Below are 21,033 nucleotides of genomic sequence, written 5' to 3' on the forward strand. Positions count from 1 at the left end.
AGGTTTAAAATAAATAGTAATTGCAATTGGTAAAAACAAGCATTTATCTTATTGCAACTCTTGTATTCAACACCAGAAACAATGAAAACATATCTTGGATTTGATTTTAGTACACAACAGGTATGCTAAGGTTTAGCTTGTATGCTTAGCCTCTCAGCTTTGAAACAAAGAATTGATTTGATGACAGTTTTTATTTTCTTAGAAGTAAGATAAAGGAAAAGTGCCTCTACATTTACAACATGTGCCAGCACTTTATCTATAGCCTACTTATGAATGACAAGCGTGATGCTTAGGTTACAAGTCTTCGCCCTGGTAAAAAATTCCACAAAGTCATACATTGAAATTGACCAAAAGTGAAGGGTGAGACTACTTTTCCTTGCTTTCCTGTTCTTAATACACTTCACCCTATATGTCTTGGTTGATTCCAATCTGAAGTATATATGTTCATGTCATACCATAGCATTTATAACCAGGGCAGAGACTTGTAGACTGACTCCTATAATTTGATAAGCTAGTCTGAAACAAAAACATGTGATTTTTAATAGGCAGTTGCTATTTGACTGGCTCCGGTCTTTGAATCTGACACACTATTTGACCGGTCATGACGTTTATTTTTTCTCTTTCAAAGCAAAAGACGAGAAGAGAAGAAAAAAGTGCCTATATAACTTCTAAATTTAACAATTTTAATTAACTGAGTCAGTGCGCGTACGAGATTTCTCCGGTTGCTGTTCCCGAGGGAATGAGTTCGATACTACCCAGAAGCGTTTTTTTTAACTAAATTTTGACCCGAAGTGACTCGATCGTTAGGCTGCTGCATTTTTGTGGTCATTTTTTAATTCGAGTAGCTTTTTTATGTCTTTTCAAATATAAGTAATAAACAATAAAAAATCAACCAGGTTTGGTAACTACAAAAATTTATTGGTAGGTAATTTTTGTAGTTACCAAACCTGGTTGATTTTTTATTGATTATATTATACGTTTAGTTGAATCCTCTCACATGGATCCTACAATTATTTATGATTAGCAATTCCCATAACATCGAGAAGCCAGAACTGAGGTTAAGAGTCTGCAGAAACTTTTTATTACTATAAGTAATAAAGTTAAAGTATTTTTAATTTGCTGGAATTTGAGAATTTCTCTGGGTAAGTTTCCGTTTGTCATAAGAGGATGTGACCATGTTTGCCAAACAACGCATTACATTTTTGCTTTCAACAAGTTAGTTTGGTAGCTGTAAAAAGTGACAATACTTCTTTAAATAAAAATGGTTTTCATCAATGTCAAGTTTACTTTTAGGCAGTGTTTTTAGCAGGTAATTTAATTTGAAATAAAATGCTACTGGGTAGTGTCGAACTCATACCCTTGCTTGCGGATACCAGCCCGAGAAAGATCACACGCGCTGCTGACTCAGTTAAATAAAACTATTGAATTTCTAACTTGTTGAGAGCAAAAATGTAATGCGTCGTTCGGCAAACATGGACACATCCTCTTATGAAGAACGGAAACTTACATAGGCACTTTTTTCTTCTCTGCTCGTCTTTTGCTTTGAAAGAGAAAAAGAAATAAGTGCCTATATAGTGACCAGTCAAATAGTGATTCAGGTTCAATGACCAGAGCCGGTCAAATAGCCACTGCCTTTTTAGTATAGAAATTTTCTCAAAAAGTAGCATACTTTTATTAAACTTACCTACTTTGGCACTTTGATGTCTTCACCATGATATTATTCAAGTGTGTAAATACATGGTTTATATGATGTAATATATAGACTGTATTGTTTCAAGTGCATACAAATATTTATGTCACAAGAGGCCATAGCTTAAAATTATATAGTCTAAGTCACAAACTATGTCAAAGCTGACAAGTAACTTTTTTACAGTACCGGTATGTATAATAAATGCCTAGAATAATTTACCACCATGGCACCAACAGTCATCAATGCACTTAACCTAAATGCATTCACGGCGAGGCTTCACAATCACTGGTACAGTGATCTATTGAAAATCACTTTGGATAATTTTAAAAATTTCTGTTGATTGAGCGAGATTCTTTTGTTGTTTCATTTTTTGTGTGCTTATCAAATTCTCATGTGTATCTATCATTCGTTGTTTTTTTTATCTGTCGCTACATACATAGGCGTCGATTTTTTCTTAGAAGAGAGGAATTCTGGGTGGGCGAGAGTTTTCAAACAGATTTCATTGAATGTGTATTGTGTATGTTCGCAAATTCGCAATGGTTAGTCTTTGCCAGTCCTCGAAATTAGCGGCGGCACACCGCAATTGCCGTGGTAAATGCCGCCGCAAACGTCATAATGGCCATTTTGCTACGGCAGTAAAAATGCCGCCGCAAAATGAGCACTTAATTAGGACAAAAATTGTTCAAAATTTCTTCCTGTGTTATTTACTCGCGGCGGGAGTTTAATCAGCAGAAACATCGCACCAAGACCTCACCTCGGACTATTTTATTTGCTGTGAACACTCACTCAGTCTTCGAAATTAGCATATTTTTGCTTCGTCAAAAACGTTGCCGAGGCTAAACGGAAAAAGTTGAAATTGCCTCGGCAATTGTTGTGAACGTTTATTATGAAAAAATTGTACCAAAACGAGAAGCGAAAAATATACTAGAGTAGTCTATCACAACCGCACTGTTTGATTTGTTGTGATGTAATAACACCAAAAGTAGCGATAAAGCGAGCAACGCGATACGCATGCTGTTACGGTAATTTACGTTAAATAACTCATGGGGAAAAAGTAAGTTCATTTTGGGTTGATTCAACGTTCGAGTCAACACAAATCGATTTAGTTTTTCCGGCGGGTTATAATGCGTAACATTAATGCCTAATTAGAAATTTACGTTTGTTTTAAATTAATTCGACATCTAGCGACGTTGAATTAACAGCTCCCTGCGAGAAGATTGCCTCGACTTACGTATACACTAACATAATTTTGGCACAATTGGGATACTGTGAGCAACGCAAAGTCTGTTTGATAAAGAACTAGTCAGAATCGGAATCATCAGATGCTGTGTCGGAGGATGAGGTTGTCGCGTCGTCACTGGAATACTTGCAGACGCAAAACTGCCCGTTCATGAACGCGATGCCATATGATCAGAAGCATTATTTTTCTTTTCTGCCGAAGAACCGTTTATCCAATTTTGTACTACTTTTTTAACTTGTTCCCCGTAGCTTTTCTAGTTCCGATTTGTTTCAGTCATAAAATTCTTTACAAATTTTGCAAAATACCACCCTAACTTTTCCTTCTGTTTGATAAACTATAGCAGGTAAATTCCACTTTTTAACTGTATCTTCCTTCTCCATGATTTATATTCGCAACGACACCGGTAAACAATAAGCATTTGACGAAATAATAACTTTTGCGTAACAATCAGCCTAAGTTAGTACTGTATTTACAAGGTTGCAAACTTTTTACAGTTCACAAGAGCATTGTGAGCGCATGAAATAGCTTGCGTAATGCTCTGGGCTACCGCCGAGTGACACGATGAAGAAGAAGCGCATAAAATTTCGTTTGATTATAAGCATACAGCAATTGCCGCCGCAATCCAAGGTTTGTTGATTTGGCGAGTTTTTGCCGTCGCAGATGGAAGCTAATTTCGAGGGATGCTTTCTCACAAAGACTGCGTTTAGCGTCGCTGCAGCAATTAAGCTTTAATAGGTTTGATGTTTGCTTTCTTGCGATCTTATTAGTGCTGCTAAACTAAATAAATTTTTTCATGTTTTCCTTTGCGACCTAAAAAGCGCGTGACCTGTTATCTTTGAAGTGGCGCCTTCGGATTTGCCGCATTTTGATTTGTAAAAAGCGATTGTTTCAGTATTATACGTCTTTAGTTTGTATCGGTTATTTTATTGTCATGTTCATTATGATGTCATACTCATATTCCCTTACGCTGACTCGGAACTGAAGTTTGATTGTGACGTAACCAAGGTGATACCATTCGGAGAAAAGATCAAACGTGGCTTTCTCTCACCAGGAATTGCCATTGCTTTGTTCTGTCGGATACCTAGCGAGAGACATAGTGTAAAACAAGAAGTTGCGCTGCAGTTGGTTGGATAATTCAGCGTTTAACTAAAACGGAAATAATTGTAACGAACACTTCATAAGTGTCATGAAAACAGGGTGGGCGAAAGATATTATGCCCACCCTCGTTTCACGGCAGGGTGGGCGTCGCCCACCCTGCCCACCCTATTTCGACGCCTATGGCTACATATAGAAATCTGGTTTTTTTATGCTTTTTTCAACACATATTTGTGCTTTTATTTTAGGGAAATTTTTAGGGAATTTCAAGGTTTGATTTAGGGAAATTTAAGCAAACTGTACACTAAATTTAGGGAAATTGAAAATTTGAAAGTGGAAGCATTAGTTATAAAATTATTAGTTATAAAATTGTAGCTGTTAACCTTATTCTACAGCAACTGCATCATGTATATGATATACATCAGAAAGATGACAAAGCACCTCGGACTCGGTGCTTGCAACATCTAATATGTTATTAATAAATTATTACAAGTTACTTTAAGTAGCAGTGCCTTTACAATAGGAGCAATGTTATCTTGCCATTATTTTGTGTCTGTCGCTCATGAAGCGATATTCTAGTACCCTAAAACACTCTTTGCAGTTGATATTATGCAGGCTTAGCCTATGTATTATAAATGCAACATAAATTCAGCATAATTGCCTGCTAGTGCAGGGATGAGCAAACTTGTTCAACAAAAGAGTCACTTGCCAAAAATTACAAACACCAGCGAGCCGCAAAATGTGTAGTGTCAGTAAAATAGGTAGCCTAAATAATGCATTAATGCAAGCTTTACATGAAATGACTTAAACACAATATATATATATATATATTAGGTTTTTTTTTTATTTGCTATCTCTAAAAGTTTGGACTACCGGTATATGATATATATGTGTTATTAAAATGATACAAATTAATTCTTCCAAGCGTTCATTTGTTAGAATTCTATGATGTCATGATTTTACAAGTTATTTTATTTCAGAAAATAAAGATTCACAACAATATATCCTGCTAAGTACAGAAATGTCTTTTACACTCTGGAACCTTTCTCTTAAACTCAATTGTAGTGTGACACTAACTAAATTTTTTTAGAGCCATGTCTTCTTGCATTTCATTCAGTTCTATTTCTTAAGTACACGTGCTTGTAACAAACAGTTGGCAAACTGGACAACCATAGCACTGACTACATTGACATTGAATGAATTTATAAGGATATCAAAGCTCCTGTCAAAGGTTTTAACTCCTGCAAATCTGGCTTGCAACTCCTCCTGTAATTTTTGCAATTTAAATTTGTACTCTTCTGATTTGGTTTGATCTTGCCTCTTCAGGAGAACTATTGTTTCAGAAGAACTATTGTTCTCATTGTGACACTGAGAGAATGATATAATGTTTTTGACATTTGTCTCTTTATAAAACTTTGACTTTGTTTCAAAAACTTAAAATTATTTGAGCTGTGTCTGATATAAACTTTTGAGTTATATATAAGATCTATATTCTATACCGGTAACAACACTCTCAATTTGGGACATTACTATTCAGCTAGAAGAGCCACAAGATATATGTCGGCAAGCAACATGCGGCTCGTGAGACGCAGTTTGCCCACCATTGACTAAGCAGATTGTAAGTGTTCAAAAATATTACATGTGCATTTCCCAAAGTTTTCAAATAATTTTAAAGCCGTTTCTTTATATTATTTAATGCATCTTGTTTTTAGGTAAAAGCACTTGTCACAAATGAGAATCTCCAAGTAATTGAAGAAGTCAACATCCATTTTGACTCCGAATTACCAGAATATCAAACAAAAGGTAACATGTATTTTATTACATTTTCATAATAACTAACTTTTTAATCTTTTCTTTTGCAACTTTTGTGTCAAAAACTCCATGCAACTTCTTCAGTTTGTATATATCTTATCTTATTTATCATCTATGATTGATGAAGAGTGAACATTGTTATTAGCGCATCACCATTTACAATTGTGAGAATTTTACTTTTTTTCCTTACGTTGTCTTTCTGTTATTATTATCATCTTTTTTCTGTGATCTGTAGCCTGCATTAATGCAGTCGGTTACTGCAAGTATAATTTTGCTTTATTTAAAATCAAAGCCAACATAATTGCTTTGCCCCACTGCTAGTTTGAGGACAACTTCAACAAAGAACAACTGATCACTAAAAACAGCCTTCTTTGCATAGTTTCATTTATTAGACAATTTGTTGTTAACATTTCCTAGGTGGAGTTCATGTTCGTGATGACAAACTGACCATCACTACTCCAACAGAAATGTGGGTGAAAGCATTGGATATGATTCTACACAAGCTAAAGAACAAGAAATTTGATTTTAGCACAGTTACTGCGTTATCTGGCAGTGGGCAGGTGAGGTAGCACTTATTTCATCCCAATATTTTATTTAAATTTCTCTTTCAAATTTGTCCATTGTCTCAATGGCAGGCTCAATGAAAGGTGGTCAAATTCAATCAACTTCTTCTATTCTTCATTAAATTTTGTTTTCATTACGTTTTCAGAAATATCAAAAAATTGGATGAACTGCTATATTTTCAATGCTGTACCTATGTTTGGTGCAGTTTTTTTAGATATGATATATATAAAAACATTGTTGCAAATTGCAATATATAATTGCAAAGGAATGAAATGTACGCTGATCTGATGTCTCTCAAGCTCTATTCCTTGGTGTTATTAAGGATGAAAAGTAATGCAAGGATCCTTCATTAAGGATACAATCAGACGATTAAACATTAAGTATAATATGGTAAATAATTAAGTACCGTATATATAATAAAATCTTTTCGTTTCGGAAACTTGTATAATTTATTGATAAAGCTTTTGCATCTTAAAGGCAGCTTCTTCATTATCTCATTCAAATAAATTTATACTTATTATAATTGTAGAATTGTTGAAATGAAGATTAATTATATCACCAAAAAGAATAAAAAAATGCAGTTAATTCGAAAACATTGTAATGCTTCATATCAATAAAAAGTAACCTACAAATCATCAATTATAATTTTTGATTGGCTGTCTAGTGTCTACTGGTAATGATGTTTAGCTTCACATATTTAATATATCTAAGTAAAATATGTCAAAACATTGTTTGACTTATTTTATCCTAATCCAGCAACATGGAAGTGTGTATTGGGAAAATGGGATCAGGAAGACTTTGAAAAATCTCAACCCTGAGCTAAATCTTCATGAGCAATTATCTAGTGCGTTTTCAGTTCGAGATTCTCCGATCTGGATGGACTCTAGCACGGGTGAGGAATGCAGGTAGGCATTGTATACAGTGGATGTTGATGTGTGCAATGTGACAATCGTCAGGGAACCAGAAATTGTTAAGTGTCATTTGCATTGTTTTTTTGACAAAGACTCGAGATGTATTGTGGAATTCGCCTATAGTGACACCTAAACGGACCGGGGAAAAGTGTCACCATGTAACCAAAGTGTCACTATAGACGAATTCTACTCTACGGTAGTGTATGCAAACGGGGCTTTACAACAGCTGTCACTGCAGGCGAAATCTACTGTTTGTATAATAGTTTTAGGGTCATTCCATTATATTTCAGGTCATGAAAAAACCAATACTCTTGAAAATGTTGCATACTTTGGCAGTAAGTTCACAATCATTAACTGAGCACACCAAAAAAAAAATTTTGAAATTGACCAAGTGGTTTAGAAGTTGTGGGGGTTTGAAATTCACCACCTGACAGGGGCATCGTGCCCCCCCAAAATTCAAATTTTGCTAATGTCTCGTAATTTATAGCTAAAAAACAACCAAAATATGTAGAATACCATTTTTGGGGGCAAGGAATCTGAATTTCCAGTCAAAATTGGTGAAAAGATATCATTTATAGATGAAAACAACGTTTCAAACATTTTGGGAGGGATAACTTTGGGGGGTGCTTTGGCCATGTAGCCATGACCAAACTCAAAAAAAATTTTCTGAAATTATTTACTTGTTCATGTTATGTCTTTATGATGAGTTATTTTAGTTGTTCCATGTGTTTTTTGAGAGGGATTGCAGTTTAAAACTGATACTCAGTTTGGCAAAATTCCAATTTCTTTGACATGAAGTTTTGGCATTTTTGAAACAGCAAATTGCAATGTCTGTCATCTGACAGTGATTTGTTTCAATCCATATGATCAAAAAAGTTAAAAGTATAATTAAATCCCATAGGTACAGCTTAGAAATTATTGAGTGAGCAATGAGCATCAAGTAATAAAAAAGACACCAAATTGCACATCAGTCTAGTTAAAAAGTTTTTCAAGTTCAATTCTTGCGAGCTAAAAGTGTAACTTCTACCATTGGATGTAGAAGGTGGAAAAGTGGGTGGCATCCAGCATATATGGTCTTTTCCAAACCAAACCGTTTAACAACTCCTTCCCTGCTCAATAATAAAAACAGTTTTCTACTTCAATGAAAAGTTAGTTCAGAACTGATAAGGGTGCAGGTGCTGGTTTGATAAGAAACGGTAGTAAAATCTTGATCAGACTAGCTGTGTGATATCAGCTGAATAATAAAACATTGGTAGTTTGACACATAAAACAATTCTTAAAGAAATGGACCATAATATGGCTGAACCCTGCAAATATTGTGACAAAGCATCAGTTATGTTTCAATTATTTTTATTTTTTTGATATGTATGGGTTGATATTTTCTAAGTTGAATATTTTGGTTCATGCAAATTTTACATCAATCAAATTTCGTGAAAATATTATTTTTCAATTGCTTTGTTTGAAAAAAAAATTGTTTTGGGATCTTTTTCTCAACGCTCCGAAATATTCCCCCAAACTTGTCGTATCAACAATAAATTAAGAAAAACTTTAAACCTAAATTACCATTTGAAATGTTCATCTTAGCATAAAATTTTTAATTGCAATTTAAATAAATTCCTTGGATTTTAAATTGGTAAAATGCATGTTTTCAGTGCGAAAATCGTTCAAGGTAAAGAGTTATTGTCAAAAAATGAAGGCGCAAAATGAAAAAATGGCTGTGCTTAGCTTCCAAAATCCTACTAGTGGCCGAAAATTCAAAGTGCTTAATCTCGGCCCCCAATGAAGATACTTCAAAAAAATTTTTTGATGCTTTCATCATTTTTTAGTATGTACAAAATATGTCGATATAAGCAAAATCTGTGACTAGTGGTTACAAAATTTGATGATTATAAATGGAATGCCCCAGTCCCACTGTACAATGTTAAAAAAGCATTTAAAATTTGCAAAATTTTAGAAAGAATTTTGACCACCAGTCCAGGCAAGGAACAATATGGAACAACAAAATTGGAGTGTGTTTATCAAAATATGTCCAACTTAACATCCCCCCCAAAAACAATGTTTTTTTTTCTTTGGCTACATGGGCAAATTTCTCCCCAAAATATATATATACCTCAAAAAATATTTATAATCAAATTACTCCAAAACTACATGTTTTTCTTATATTCTGTTTGCAAATTTGGATTCCTCATCTCCCAAAATGGTATTCTACATATTTTCATCAACTTCCTAGCTTAAGTATAACAGATATTGGGGCATTTTTACTTTTTGGTGCTGAAATACTGCCACCGTGCGGTTAAAATTGAAAATGGTGTAACTTTAAAAACCCTCAACCAATTTCGAAATTTTTTTTTGTTGAGCTCAGTGGGTTGCCATCTCTCACATATGTCAACATCAACCAAATCGGAGAGTGTGGGTTAGGGTGATTCATAAAATGTGAAAAAAAATTTTTTTTGAAAATTAAGTGGGGCACCCTCTTATTTTGTGCCAATGCCTGAAAAAATAAGCCTGTGAAATTTTTAAGACAATTGAAACTATTTTAGGGGTTGCTACCGACGTCGAAAGTTTTCAGTATATGCCATAGGTAAATAGCTGTACGGAATTATGTGATAGGAACATAATAACAAAATTAATTACGGTAGTTCAGTGTTAATGGATGTCCAGAAAGTCTAGTTAGTAGTTACTGCATCAGTGTAGACTTGTTTCTATCTGGATATTGCTGTCTGAAGTTTTTGACTGCCAAGATGAGAAACTGCTTTTGCTCTTCATCAATCATCATTGGTGTGCAACAAATTATATTCATTCATCAGCGCCACTCCACGTTCAGCAATGTCATTGACAACTCTCATACACTGTAGAGTTGCTTTTGTAGACATGTAGGTGTCATTGGTTTCCCAAAAAGATGGGTCCTGGCTCAAAAAGTCAAAATTCAGTCCAGTTATTTCAAAAAAACGTGTAATGTTTGCTGTGACAAAGTCCTGCAGTTCTTTAGTACCAACAGTCGTCAAGTCCACAATGGCACGTTTGGAAGGATTCTCAAATCCTGAATTCTTCAACGCAATTACCATTTTACGCTTTGTATCAATTGGTACGTTATCATCAAAAAATGCAAGTGCAATCAGATCTTCTGACAGATATCAGAGATGTCCTAAGAATTTCTTCAAGGCAATTGTGGAAATGCTAGTATCCGAATACCGATGAATGGCTTTCAGAAGCTGGAGATCGTGGCGTGGAGCAGTACATGCTGAAGGTGCTATGAACCAGGGTTCTATGTACAGCCGAATTACAAACAAGCAAGTTTCCTGCAAACCTTTTGTTTCTCTTGTGGTCAACTTGAATTGTGCTCGAAACATCCAAATTTTCAGAGAATAGATTGCTTTTGCCATCCATCTGGCACGGTGAAGTCCAGCAGGTCTCTTAAACGATATTCCTTTCAAAGGAATGCCTCCCAAAAAGATGATGGTCAATTCTAAGAGTTCTCGATAGTCATCTCGTGGCTGATATTTTTCCAACTGGTCCTTAGCAAATGCAAGCATGTGGTGACGGATGTCAGTAACTGCACTGGTAGTCTGTTTGTCAGATAAAGCTGTCTGGTAATGGGATTGGTCAATATAAGGCCAATGTGCTTGAAATCGTTAAAAGATAGCAATATCAGGACTCTTTGAAGGTCCCAACGAATGAGTCACTGCTGCTGCAAGCACAATTTCTAACATATGGTGTCGACAGGCGAGCCACAACAGCTCGTTTCCCATTTTTTGTTCAACAAGAGTACATGCCCCATTCAGTCGCCCAGTGTTGACAGCTGTTGTGTCAAATGACATTCCTTGATTCTATCACATAATCCCCAGTCCAGTGCAGCTTCATAAACTGCTGCAGCAGATGCTTCTCCACTCCCTGATTGTAGTTTTGGAACAGCAAGGAGCTGATCGACCCCATCTCCTGAAACTAGAATGGGAAGGCGATCCACAGTTTCTTTTCCAGCGATGTCAGGCAGTAACTTGCTATCCCAATGAATTGTTAATAGAATTTGTGGCTGGAATTCTGCCTTCAAGCCCTCTGCATTCTGCAATAGCCTTTCGATGTTTCATTCGCTCACGACGAATAGTAGCATAACTGACTTTGTACTCGTCAGGATTATTGCCAAGGTTTTGAAGCATTGGCGTAAATACAACAGCTGCGCCACGATCACTCAGCTTGGCATCGTCAAGACTTGCAGCAAGTTTCTCATTGAATAAGTTTAGCCGTCCCCTTTTCCTTGGAATCAGTTGTGATGTTGATGTGGTACCAGTTGCATCACCAACAGTTTTGTCATCACTGTCACTTGTTATGTATCTTCTACTTCAGATGATGATAATGTTAAAAGGATTTGTTCATCCAAAGATATTTTCTCTGCTTCTTCTTGTGCCTTTCGTCTCTCAAAAGTTTCAATTCTTTTTTGCAGTCTGGCCTGTTTTTTATATGTTGCCACATCGGCAGCACCTATTTTTCCATGGCGCCCCTTTTCTCTTTGAGCAAAAAGAAAATGTTTGTCCTCCTGGTTAGTCATCATTTTTAATGCATCACCATGTGCAATGTCAAACAGGTATTCTAATCCTTCATTCCACTTTTTCTCTTTTTGTTGTAAACCATCTGAACGCTTGGCTTTGTTTTCTTTATTTTTTTTTTAGATTTCCCCATTCTTTGAACAGATCAGCAACTTTTTTTACAACATGTTTTTTTCAGTCTTGTTGGAATGCTGGCTTTGGTCCATACTTTCATGACATCTTCTGCAGTACAGTGAGTTGCATCACGTACTGTTTTCGTTTTAGCTTTCTTGTAATAGAAAAACAATGCTAAAACTTCATTGTTTGAAGGAAGCTTGGCAGTACACAGGGTTGATGAAAACTGGCCAACGAGCCATATGTCAGTGTCTTTCCTTGTAAAAGGTTTATGATCAGATTTGTTTTGCTTTGCAGAGGCCATTTTTGCCGTGACAAATTTACTCTTGACTTTACTCTATACGTTTTGGTTTAACTATTCAGAAAACTATCTGAAAATTATGATCTTCTTCAAACTTTCTAATTGTAACATAACATACAAACTTTGCTCTATTAGGCTTCTTACTAAATTTAGCAATAGGCTACTGTTAGCCATATTTTGTATGTAAGGCAATCATTACTTCAGGTTATCTAGGTGTCTCACTATTTTTTATTTATTTGAAGTCTAAACACTTCAGAGCTCACTTAAACCTTTATAAACTAAAAATCCTCACAAAACTTTTAAAATTAATCAATTGAAACTGTTAGCTTCTAAAACTTCAACTAGCAAGTACTTCTGCAGAACAGAGAGAAAGTAGATTAATCACTGATCACTTATGAGTCACAATACCTTAAAATTTGTCTACTTGCTATCACAAAAGAAATCATATTGTGACATCACACTTACCTTTTACAATTGCTGTCAAATTCAAATCCATGATAAATATTGTATTGACACTGTCTAGTTGGGCCTCCAAAATTATTTGAAATGGGTTTACTGTAAAAACTATTGGTTTTAAATAAATTTTGTTGTGAAATACGGATTGCTCACCGATGAAATAGGGGGGATAGACACGAGTTACGTTATCATAGCATCTTTGGCTTAGAATATATAGTATATACACATGTCAATGTCGCTCACCAAAATCAACGCCCCCTAGTGGTGAAGATATATTGTCCCATAACTTATGAAGCGCTTACCCAAATTCAAATAAATTTTTTTTCAATTTGTCTAGGGATTATTAGGGGTCATTTCTGACATGTTTATTTACAAAGTAAACTTTTTTGGGTGTAAAAAATGAAAATTTTCTTTGATTTATAACATTTCCCCCCTAATTTAATCCTCGGTAGCACCCCCTAAAAATTATCTGATTTCCGTAAATTTTTAAAGAAGTTATTTTTTTAGGAATTGAAACATAATGGGTGGGTGCCCCATAAAAAAATTGAAAGTGCATATTTATGAATCACCCTAGTGTGGGTGGCATTTCCTCTAATTTTGACCTGAAATATAATGGAATGACCCAATATGTATATACAGATTTTTCTGGTTTGTGTGATTTTGCACAGGTTTTGCGAAAACTTAGTGAACTCATGCAGTATACAGTTAAATTGCAGTTGGTATTTGAAACGTTTTTAACAGTTCATTTTTCATCGCAGTATTAATTAGTTAATTACTTCAAAATTTCACTTTTGTGCTGCCAATCTTTTCTGTTGTATATATCATATGTGGTATTGTTTTTCATTCTTTCTTGGCTTGTACTTGAAAGTCAAATAAAAAAACATCTCTCTCTCGCCAAACACTTCCATGATTTTTAGTCGTGTGTGAAGTGGCATTTTTTGAATTCTTCATTTGTAACTGAAATACTTTCACAGATATCTTGAGGACAGTGTTGGTGGAGCACAGAAGCTATCAAACATCACTGGCTCTCGTGCTTACGAACGCTTCACTGGGAACCAGATCAGAAAAGTGTTCACGCACCAAAGAGACGCCTACAACAACACTGAGGTTTATTTTCATTCTGCTGGGAAAGCAGTGTAGTATTTTCATTCTTCGTTGTGAGGTTCAGTTATCCGGCCACGGCAGAATGTGGCATTGTTAATAACTCAAAAGACTGATCGTTTAGCTTGTTTTGGCTTTTTCGAGAAGTGATAGAATTTGCAGCATTTATGTTTTTCAGCTGTATTCAGATGCTAACAGCTACAGTATAAGTTTTGGGATTAAAATCTTGATGCTCTTTCACCTTCGCATTAGTTTTCCTGACTCCTTCTGTTCCACCTCCCAACCTTTTCTTGTATTTTTTTTCCACAAAATTCTCGTCTTTCACCTATTTTCTTAAATTATTTCTCACACTTTCTCAGTCAAGTTTTGTCAGCCCCGTTTTGTTTCCACCTCAATCATCATGTGTTCTGACGTCACGTCTTTCGCTTCCATTCCAATCTCACCACCAGTATATTTTCGCAGCTTCTCTTTTAAACATTTTCTGAGGTTTAATCTAGTGCTGATCTCATTCACCTGTAGAACATTGTAGTGACGTCACCAGATTCAAACTGTGCTGCCAGTATGACTGTGGTCGTATTAATGCTAAAAGTCCGACTTCTTTCAGCGCATTTCTCTGGTGAGTAGCTTCGCTGCATCTCTGCTGCTTGGAGACTACGCTGCCATTGACTACAGCGACGGATCAGGAATGAACCTGTTTGACATCAGGTTTGTACTGAACACATATGAAAATTCAGGCTTTTCTGCTTGTTAGTTCATGCTGTTATCGAAGTAAAAGATTACCCAGCTGCTATGTGATTTTTTTAGTATAATACTTAGAAATGTTTTTAAAAAGTGATTGCAACCTTTTCTTTATCAGTAATTACGTTTTTTGTTTAACAAGAAAATCTCTTTTTAGAATGCCTGATTGTAAAGTAAGTTTCTAAACAGGTTTTTGTCTTGAAAATGGTAGTTGCCATAGCTTTCCATATTAGCTAGTAGCGTTGTCACATGTAGTGCATAAATTATTTTTCCAGAAAAAAATCCTGGGATACGACCTGCTTGAATGCTGTGGCTGATAGTCTGGAAGAGAAGTTGGGCCAGCCAGTGCCACCGTGGTCAAATTTGGTATGTTTACTTTACGGTACAGAATACAGATACATGATAAAGAAGTTTTACAAATGCAATCTGGATCAATAGGCCTATAATGTTGTTGAAGTTGATGTGTTTAAAAGAGCGTTTGACTTACAAAAAGTACAGTTCGACTTACAAAAAGAAATGCTTCTTTATAGCAAATCTCCATTCCCGCAAAAGAACATGTTCAAAACGTTCTCATGGTTCATTAGTTGTTAATGCTTATCTCCATCTCAAAGGCAGCTTCTTGTTTCAGGGTAACATCTCTTCATATTTTGTTAAGCGATATGGGTTTAACCCCCAATGCAAAGTGATTGCTTTCACTGGAGATAACCCTGGTTCCCTAGCCGGCTGCCGTTTGCAAGTGCGTTTTTTTTCACTGTATTTTTATATAATTGTTCATAAAAAGTGAAAAACACCACTGTATTTGCAGCACCTACTATTATTATACTGTATATTATTACTAACCGTCTTTCGGCGTCTTTGTACGAAAAAGATGCGTTGTGGCAAAATATACTTCATTAATATTATTACCAGTGCGGCAGTTAAAACCACGCAGAAAGGATTGGCTAGCAAGACTTTTCCAATTCAAACACAATAAAAAATAATATATATTTTTCATCTATTATCACTTTTTTATTTGACTTCGATTTCAGAGAGGAGATGTGGTAGTGAGCTTAGGAACGTCAGATACTCTGATGCTGTGGATAAACGACCCAAAACCATCTCTGGAAGGTCATATCTTCACGAATCCTATTGACCCAGACTCCTACATGGCAATGTTGTGGTATGTTGTGTGGAAGCAAATTGTTTCGGAGCCATTTTCGATGAGACTAGGTGATAACCACCTGATATACAAAATTTTTGTTCAGTAATCTTCGTTCTATTCTAATTGTTAGGTTTGACAATAACAATTACACAATTTGTTTAAAGGAAAGTGTTGGCGAATAATGTCAATTAACAGGCAAGAATATATCAGTTGTAAATTTAACGTCTTCTGGTTAAGATTTTGAAGCTATTTAAATATCTTCACACTGTCTTCATTTCACTGTCTGGTGTGCCATTGCATGTAGCTTGGTGGCAATTTGCCTTTGAAGTATTTCATTTGCGTTTTGAACGTTTGCAAAGTTTAAACAACACTGCGTTTTCTGATCTTGACCGAGTTCTTGTTTCTCTTAAAGCTTTAAAAACGGCTCCTTGATCCGGGAACGGTTCCGCGATGAATATGCAGGTGGCTCCTGGGAGCAGTTTTCTCAAGCTCTGAAGGATACAGCCTCTGGTAATCATGGAAACGTGGGTGAGACGTTTTTCGATGATAGGAACATGAAGTCGTCCCACTTTTAATGTAACTTAACGTACAACTCATGGATCCGAACTAATCAGCCATTTTCTGCAAAAAAAAACTCTCGCTACTCCGGTCATACTTTTTGTTTAATGTTGTCCACATGTTTTTATCCGATACAGTGGCGAATTATCAGTTGCTGTGATCAGTAGCGGATCCAAGGAGAGATTAGGGCGATCAATCTCCCTCTAAAATACAGAAAAGGAACTTTAATCACGGTTATTTGCAAGTATGGATTAATGTTGACCTACACATCATCGTGTTGTGTTGAAATCGCCCCACCTGCTACTTGCTGGATCCACCCCTTGCTGTGATTGTAATGTGTGGAGCTGATGCTTGGTTTGTGGTCAGTTATTAATTTGGAGGTTTAGGGCCGACTGCATAGCTAAGCGACGCTTTAAATCAAACTTTATACTTCTGCGATTGTAGCTATAAATAACACTGAGAGAAAATTGTTGTAGTGGCCTAAAGTTTGTTGGGAATTATAAATACCAAATTCTTTATAATACAACTGTTTTCTCTTATTCGTGTATATATGAGTTTTGGTTTTATTTCAGGGATATATTTTGACGTTCAAGAAATCACGCCTGATGCCATTGGTGAACATAGGTTCCATGGAAATAATCAAGCGGTGAGTGTTCTTGTTCCAAAGTATTATTCACACCGCTCGAAACACGACATGAAAGAATCTTATCCTAAAGCCTCAACTGAGTGTGGCCAGAAATATTGGAGACTCCATCTCGCTTGTATTTGATAAACCTGAAAGCATATTTATTTTTCCTGTTCGTCCCAGGTGACTTCGTTTCCCGCTAAAGAAGAGATCCGAGCCTTGATTGAAGGACAATTCCTGGCGAAGCGGTACCACGCAGAGTATCTCGGCTACAAATTAGCCACGTCATCTCGCGTCCTGGCCACTGGAGGCGCATCTGCTAACCGGGAAATCTTGCAGGTGACGTAACAACTGACTCTTTTTGTCTCCTTCTTTGTTTTGCTATTTTTAAGAAGTGTTTATTTCATGAAAACTGTAAGAAGTACTGTACACAAATGATCTTCGTATGATATATTGTTCAAAAGAGTTACTATGCGAGACAGAACCATTCGATGGATATTTATCTTGAGTTTAAACTTTTTTGCTTTTAGGAACTTTTTTGATTCTTTTTTTATGTCTGCTACATACATTACAATCCTATATTGCATGGCTTGACTTGTTACTTACTGCTTGTGGGTGGATAATAATCAGAGGTGGGCAATAGCGCGCTACTTTTGTAGCGCCGCTACTTTTTTGGTGAAAGTAGCGGTAGCGGCGCTACTTTTTAGTTGGAGTAACGTCTGCAGTAGCGGCGCTACTTTTTTTCCAAAGTAGCGGTAGCGGGAGAGGCGCTACTTTTTGCCCACTTCTGATAATAATCGATCTTAAGCTCTCCGCATTACCAAATGTGCTCATATTCTCCCTTGCAACAGCAAGTTTAGTTGAACAACTACATGAGGTTTCAGTGCAAACAGTTTTTTTCCAGAGCGTTTGCATAGTGAACGTGCAAGAGTCGTCTATTCAAGCTCGATAACACAACGTAGGGCAGTTGGGGATCGACGGGGTCGAAGCTTCCCCTACTTGCGTATGCTCCCTGTAAAAATCGTGTTATCAATTTATGCTTACATCTTATAATTTTTATTTTCCTCATCATCGATTACCTCGTGGACTTAATAATTTGATTACTTCGATCCTGAATCAGACGTTAATTCCGCAAACTGTTCCGCATAGTTTGCTTGCGTTAGACCCCATCTCTCTCTTATTTTCCATTAACAACCCCTGTTTTATCATCCAGGTATTGTCGGACGTGTTCCAAGCACCCGTGTACACGCTGGATACGTCGAACTCTGCGTGTTTGGGATGCGCATTCAGAGCAAAACATGGTAATAATAAAGCATATGAGTTCGTGTTAGTTTATATAATATGCTGATTAACTTATGTAATGCCTTCTTAAAGTAAATATTTTTAGTCAGCTGTATTTTTGTTTCTTTAGAATCAGAGAAAATCTTAAAAAGTATTGGTTTATTAATTTATTAAAAACTTATTGCGATCTCTTATTAACTATAGGCTCAACTTATATTCATCAATCTCTTTCACGCAATAGAGTTTCTAGTTGTACCGTAATGTAGGCCTACATTACATTGTGAGGAGCAACTGTTTAATTTAATTCCTGTATAAGGCAATGTAATGCATGGCCACCACCCAGGTAATGTAATGTATAATTAAACAGTAAACAGTTTTTCAGGACGATATAAAATTTAAAAATGGAAATCTGTCGTTGAAACGACTTACTTACTCAAATCTATGCATTTCAATATTCTTATTCTCATATTTCTTTCAGGTGCTCTGGGTGATGGAAGAGGGACATTCTCTGACATATTTCCCGACCCCCCAGCCTATAAGCTTGCCGCTGAACCTAACCCATACGATTATGACGTCACCAGATACGGACGGTTAGAAAAGTCAGTTGAATCCAAGAAGAGTTAACCGTGTAAAATGTTTGTCATTTTTTCACGTTTTCATGACATTAGCATACCGTTTTTTACAATGCAATCATAAATCGTATCGTTCTTCCATCTGATAGTCCAATAGCGCGATTGTTCTTTTTTTAGTTCAAAGCAATGCCGTTGTGTTGTGCTTTGAGGCGAAAAATTAGCTTCGTATGTTTTTTTCGTAATTTTCAAACGTGCAATAATTCCATTGTAGCTTGTGTCGTGACGTTTCAAACTGCGTCGCCAAACGTTTGCCGCTAACTTGTCCGCCGAGTAAATTCAGCTGCTGGGTCCCAGAAAAACATTTCAAGCTAGATATTTTTAGGAAAAAACTCATCTATCAAAGCAACCCAGACAATCAATGTAAAAACAACTGCCTTGCTGCTTGGAAACAAACTTACAGCATCATGCTAAATTTAATGAACCAAAAACAGCATAAAATACCTCACAAGAGAAATAAGCGATCATGTCACAGAGTAGAAATTGGCTAATCAAAGATGTGGTTTAACCACTATAGCCTTGCTTGCATTCAATTAGCTTTTGATATTTCTTGCAGGCCCGTTTTGTGTTATTTGGATGCAAGTAAAACATAGCCTACTATGCAAAATAAAAACTATTTACTCCCTACAGTTTACATCCACAATAAACGCATAGTTGCTATTTTCTCCCAGGTTCATGTATGCATTCACGATATCTTAATATCACTTTCATCATATGTGGCTTATGTCATTAAGGAATTATAAAACCGCGTGCAAAACTATAAAGTGATATTGTGCCAAATTTGTGCTCTATTCGCAATTGCTTGCAATGCTAGTTTTATTTTGAATTTGTTGCAATAACAAGAGTACAATCATATAGCCGTTTGCAGCAGCTTACAATGCGATAGCGCAGGAGCAGATAAAACGTAATCGATTGCAAGAAGCAAGGAAAAATCATAACGTAAGTCGGCATGGCATCACGTGCTTTGTCAAAACACAGCCGCGTGCTTCTTATAGATGTCGAACCGACGTTCTATGAACATCGTGTTATCGCTCCGACCATGCATCGATGATCCGAATGGAATTGGCAGCTGGCTTCACAATTCGCTTAAGTGGCGTGCTTCAAAATGAGTTCAAATCTCCTCGCTTTCATCTATCTATTCTTCTTTCGTATGAGACATTTTTGATTTGATTTTATGGCAGGTGTTGGAGAGCCAGGTTTGTGCAGCTCTCAAACCACGGGAATATAAATAATACACACCTTAGCACGACCGATGCTTTATTACAGTAGTAATGTAAGTTGCCAGCAATGTTTCTTGGCTTAAGATCATGGGCAAACCAGGATCTAGCAAAACCACTATTTTATCAGAAGATTTACGCGTGGTGTACTGAGGGATAATGAGCTAATTATTCGGCCACTGCAAGTTGATCATTACCAACCTGCAGGCTAACGTTGCAACCGGCCGCTTTGCGAATGATGTAGTTTGCTTCCATGGTTCGCAAGGCGGCAGTATGGAGTTAGAATTCTGTCAAAAATAGTCTTTGACCTTGACAATTGAAATTTTTGTAGTCATTTTATCTGAGTCTAATCAGTGTGAGCAAAATCTGTCAACATTTTGTTACTGTCCCGCATTGAATGTAATGTATTTTGTGAAGGCCTAAAAGAAGGAAAACTTTCGTCTAATATGAGATTGGTAGGCCTAATTATGAAAAAAGGTCTACAACGCACAACATCTGATTGTAGGATTGTACAATAGAGCATCAATCGTGCCATCCATAATTAAACTTATTGCCATCAACCGGGGGGGCGGATGCCCTTCCTGCCCTCAACTTTTCTGTGGATGGAGGGCAATGGTGCCCTTTTAAAGTCGTGTAAACTTCTGCACATTTTGCAATGTAACAATTTCTGCTATTCGCTTTTAGCCTAATTATAATCTCTCATTTTTGCCTCAAAATAGTATTCACGACACAAAATTCTGTATCACAGTAGGTTACATCATTATAACATAGCATGATGCCCTTCCGTGCCATTGTTCTTTGGAAACTGGAGACTTGTATCATTACTCGATACTGAGCTGATAGATGAGCATTATCGCTGTATGTTATCTTGAAACTTTAAACAAAATAGGCCTTTCAGCAATAAAGGTGCCCTTTTTCATAATCCTGCCCCCCCCCCCCCCCCAGTCAAATATTGCTCTGCGCCCCTGGCCATAAAAATCAATCATGACAAAGACCCTTCAAAGTAAACCACGAACAAA

General features: G+C 36.4%; 1 protein-coding gene across 4 annotated transcripts; it reads left to right on the forward strand.

Moving 5' to 3' along the window:
• On the forward strand, positions 1-19,646 carry LOC145766184 (xylulose kinase-like). Of its 4 annotated transcripts, none has more exons than XM_082577841.1 (14): positions 1-120; positions 5,738-5,828; positions 6,255-6,397; positions 7,158-7,306; positions 13,699-13,831; positions 14,430-14,530; positions 14,839-14,929; positions 15,192-15,299; positions 15,592-15,722; positions 16,117-16,232; positions 16,835-16,908; positions 17,071-17,226; positions 18,101-18,188; positions 18,647-19,646. In XM_082577841.1, the coding sequence occupies exons 1-14, from the start codon at positions 82-84 to the stop codon at positions 18,790-18,792; spliced, it is 1,566 nt and encodes a 521-aa protein (XP_082433967.1). In that variant the 5' UTR covers positions 1-81; the 3' UTR covers positions 18,793-19,646. The 4 variants fall into 4 exon arrangements, with proteins under 4 accessions (XP_082433967.1, XP_082433969.1, XP_082433968.1 ...); XM_082577843.1 differs by lacking the exon at positions 1-120 and adding an exon at positions 5,011-5,293; XM_082577842.1 differs by lacking the exon at positions 1-120 and adding an exon at positions 5,354-5,643.
• The last annotated feature ends 1,387 nt before the right edge of the window (positions 19,647-21,033 follow it).

The sequence above is a fragment of the Aplidium turbinatum genome, chromosome 3 (genome assembly GCF_918807975.1).
Source record: "Aplidium turbinatum chromosome 3, kaAplTurb1.1, whole genome shotgun sequence".
In the NCBI taxonomy this organism is placed as follows: Eukaryota; Metazoa; Chordata; class Ascidiacea; order Aplousobranchia; family Polyclinidae; genus Aplidium; species Aplidium turbinatum.

Bases quoted from the DNA above. Each gene is read 5' to 3' on its own strand.
- LOC145766184 (XM_082577841.1), top strand. From the start codon at position 82: ATGAAAACATATCTTGGATTTGATTTTAGTACACAACAG. The intron at 7,307-13,698 runs GTAGGCATTGTA...ATACTTTCACAG, and splicing joins AGCACGGGTGAGGAATGCAG to ATATCTTGAGGACAGTGTTG. The intron at 15,723-16,116 runs GTATGTTGTGTG...TTTCTCTTAAAG, and splicing joins TCCTACATGGCAATGTTGTG to CTTTAAAAACGGCTCCTTGA.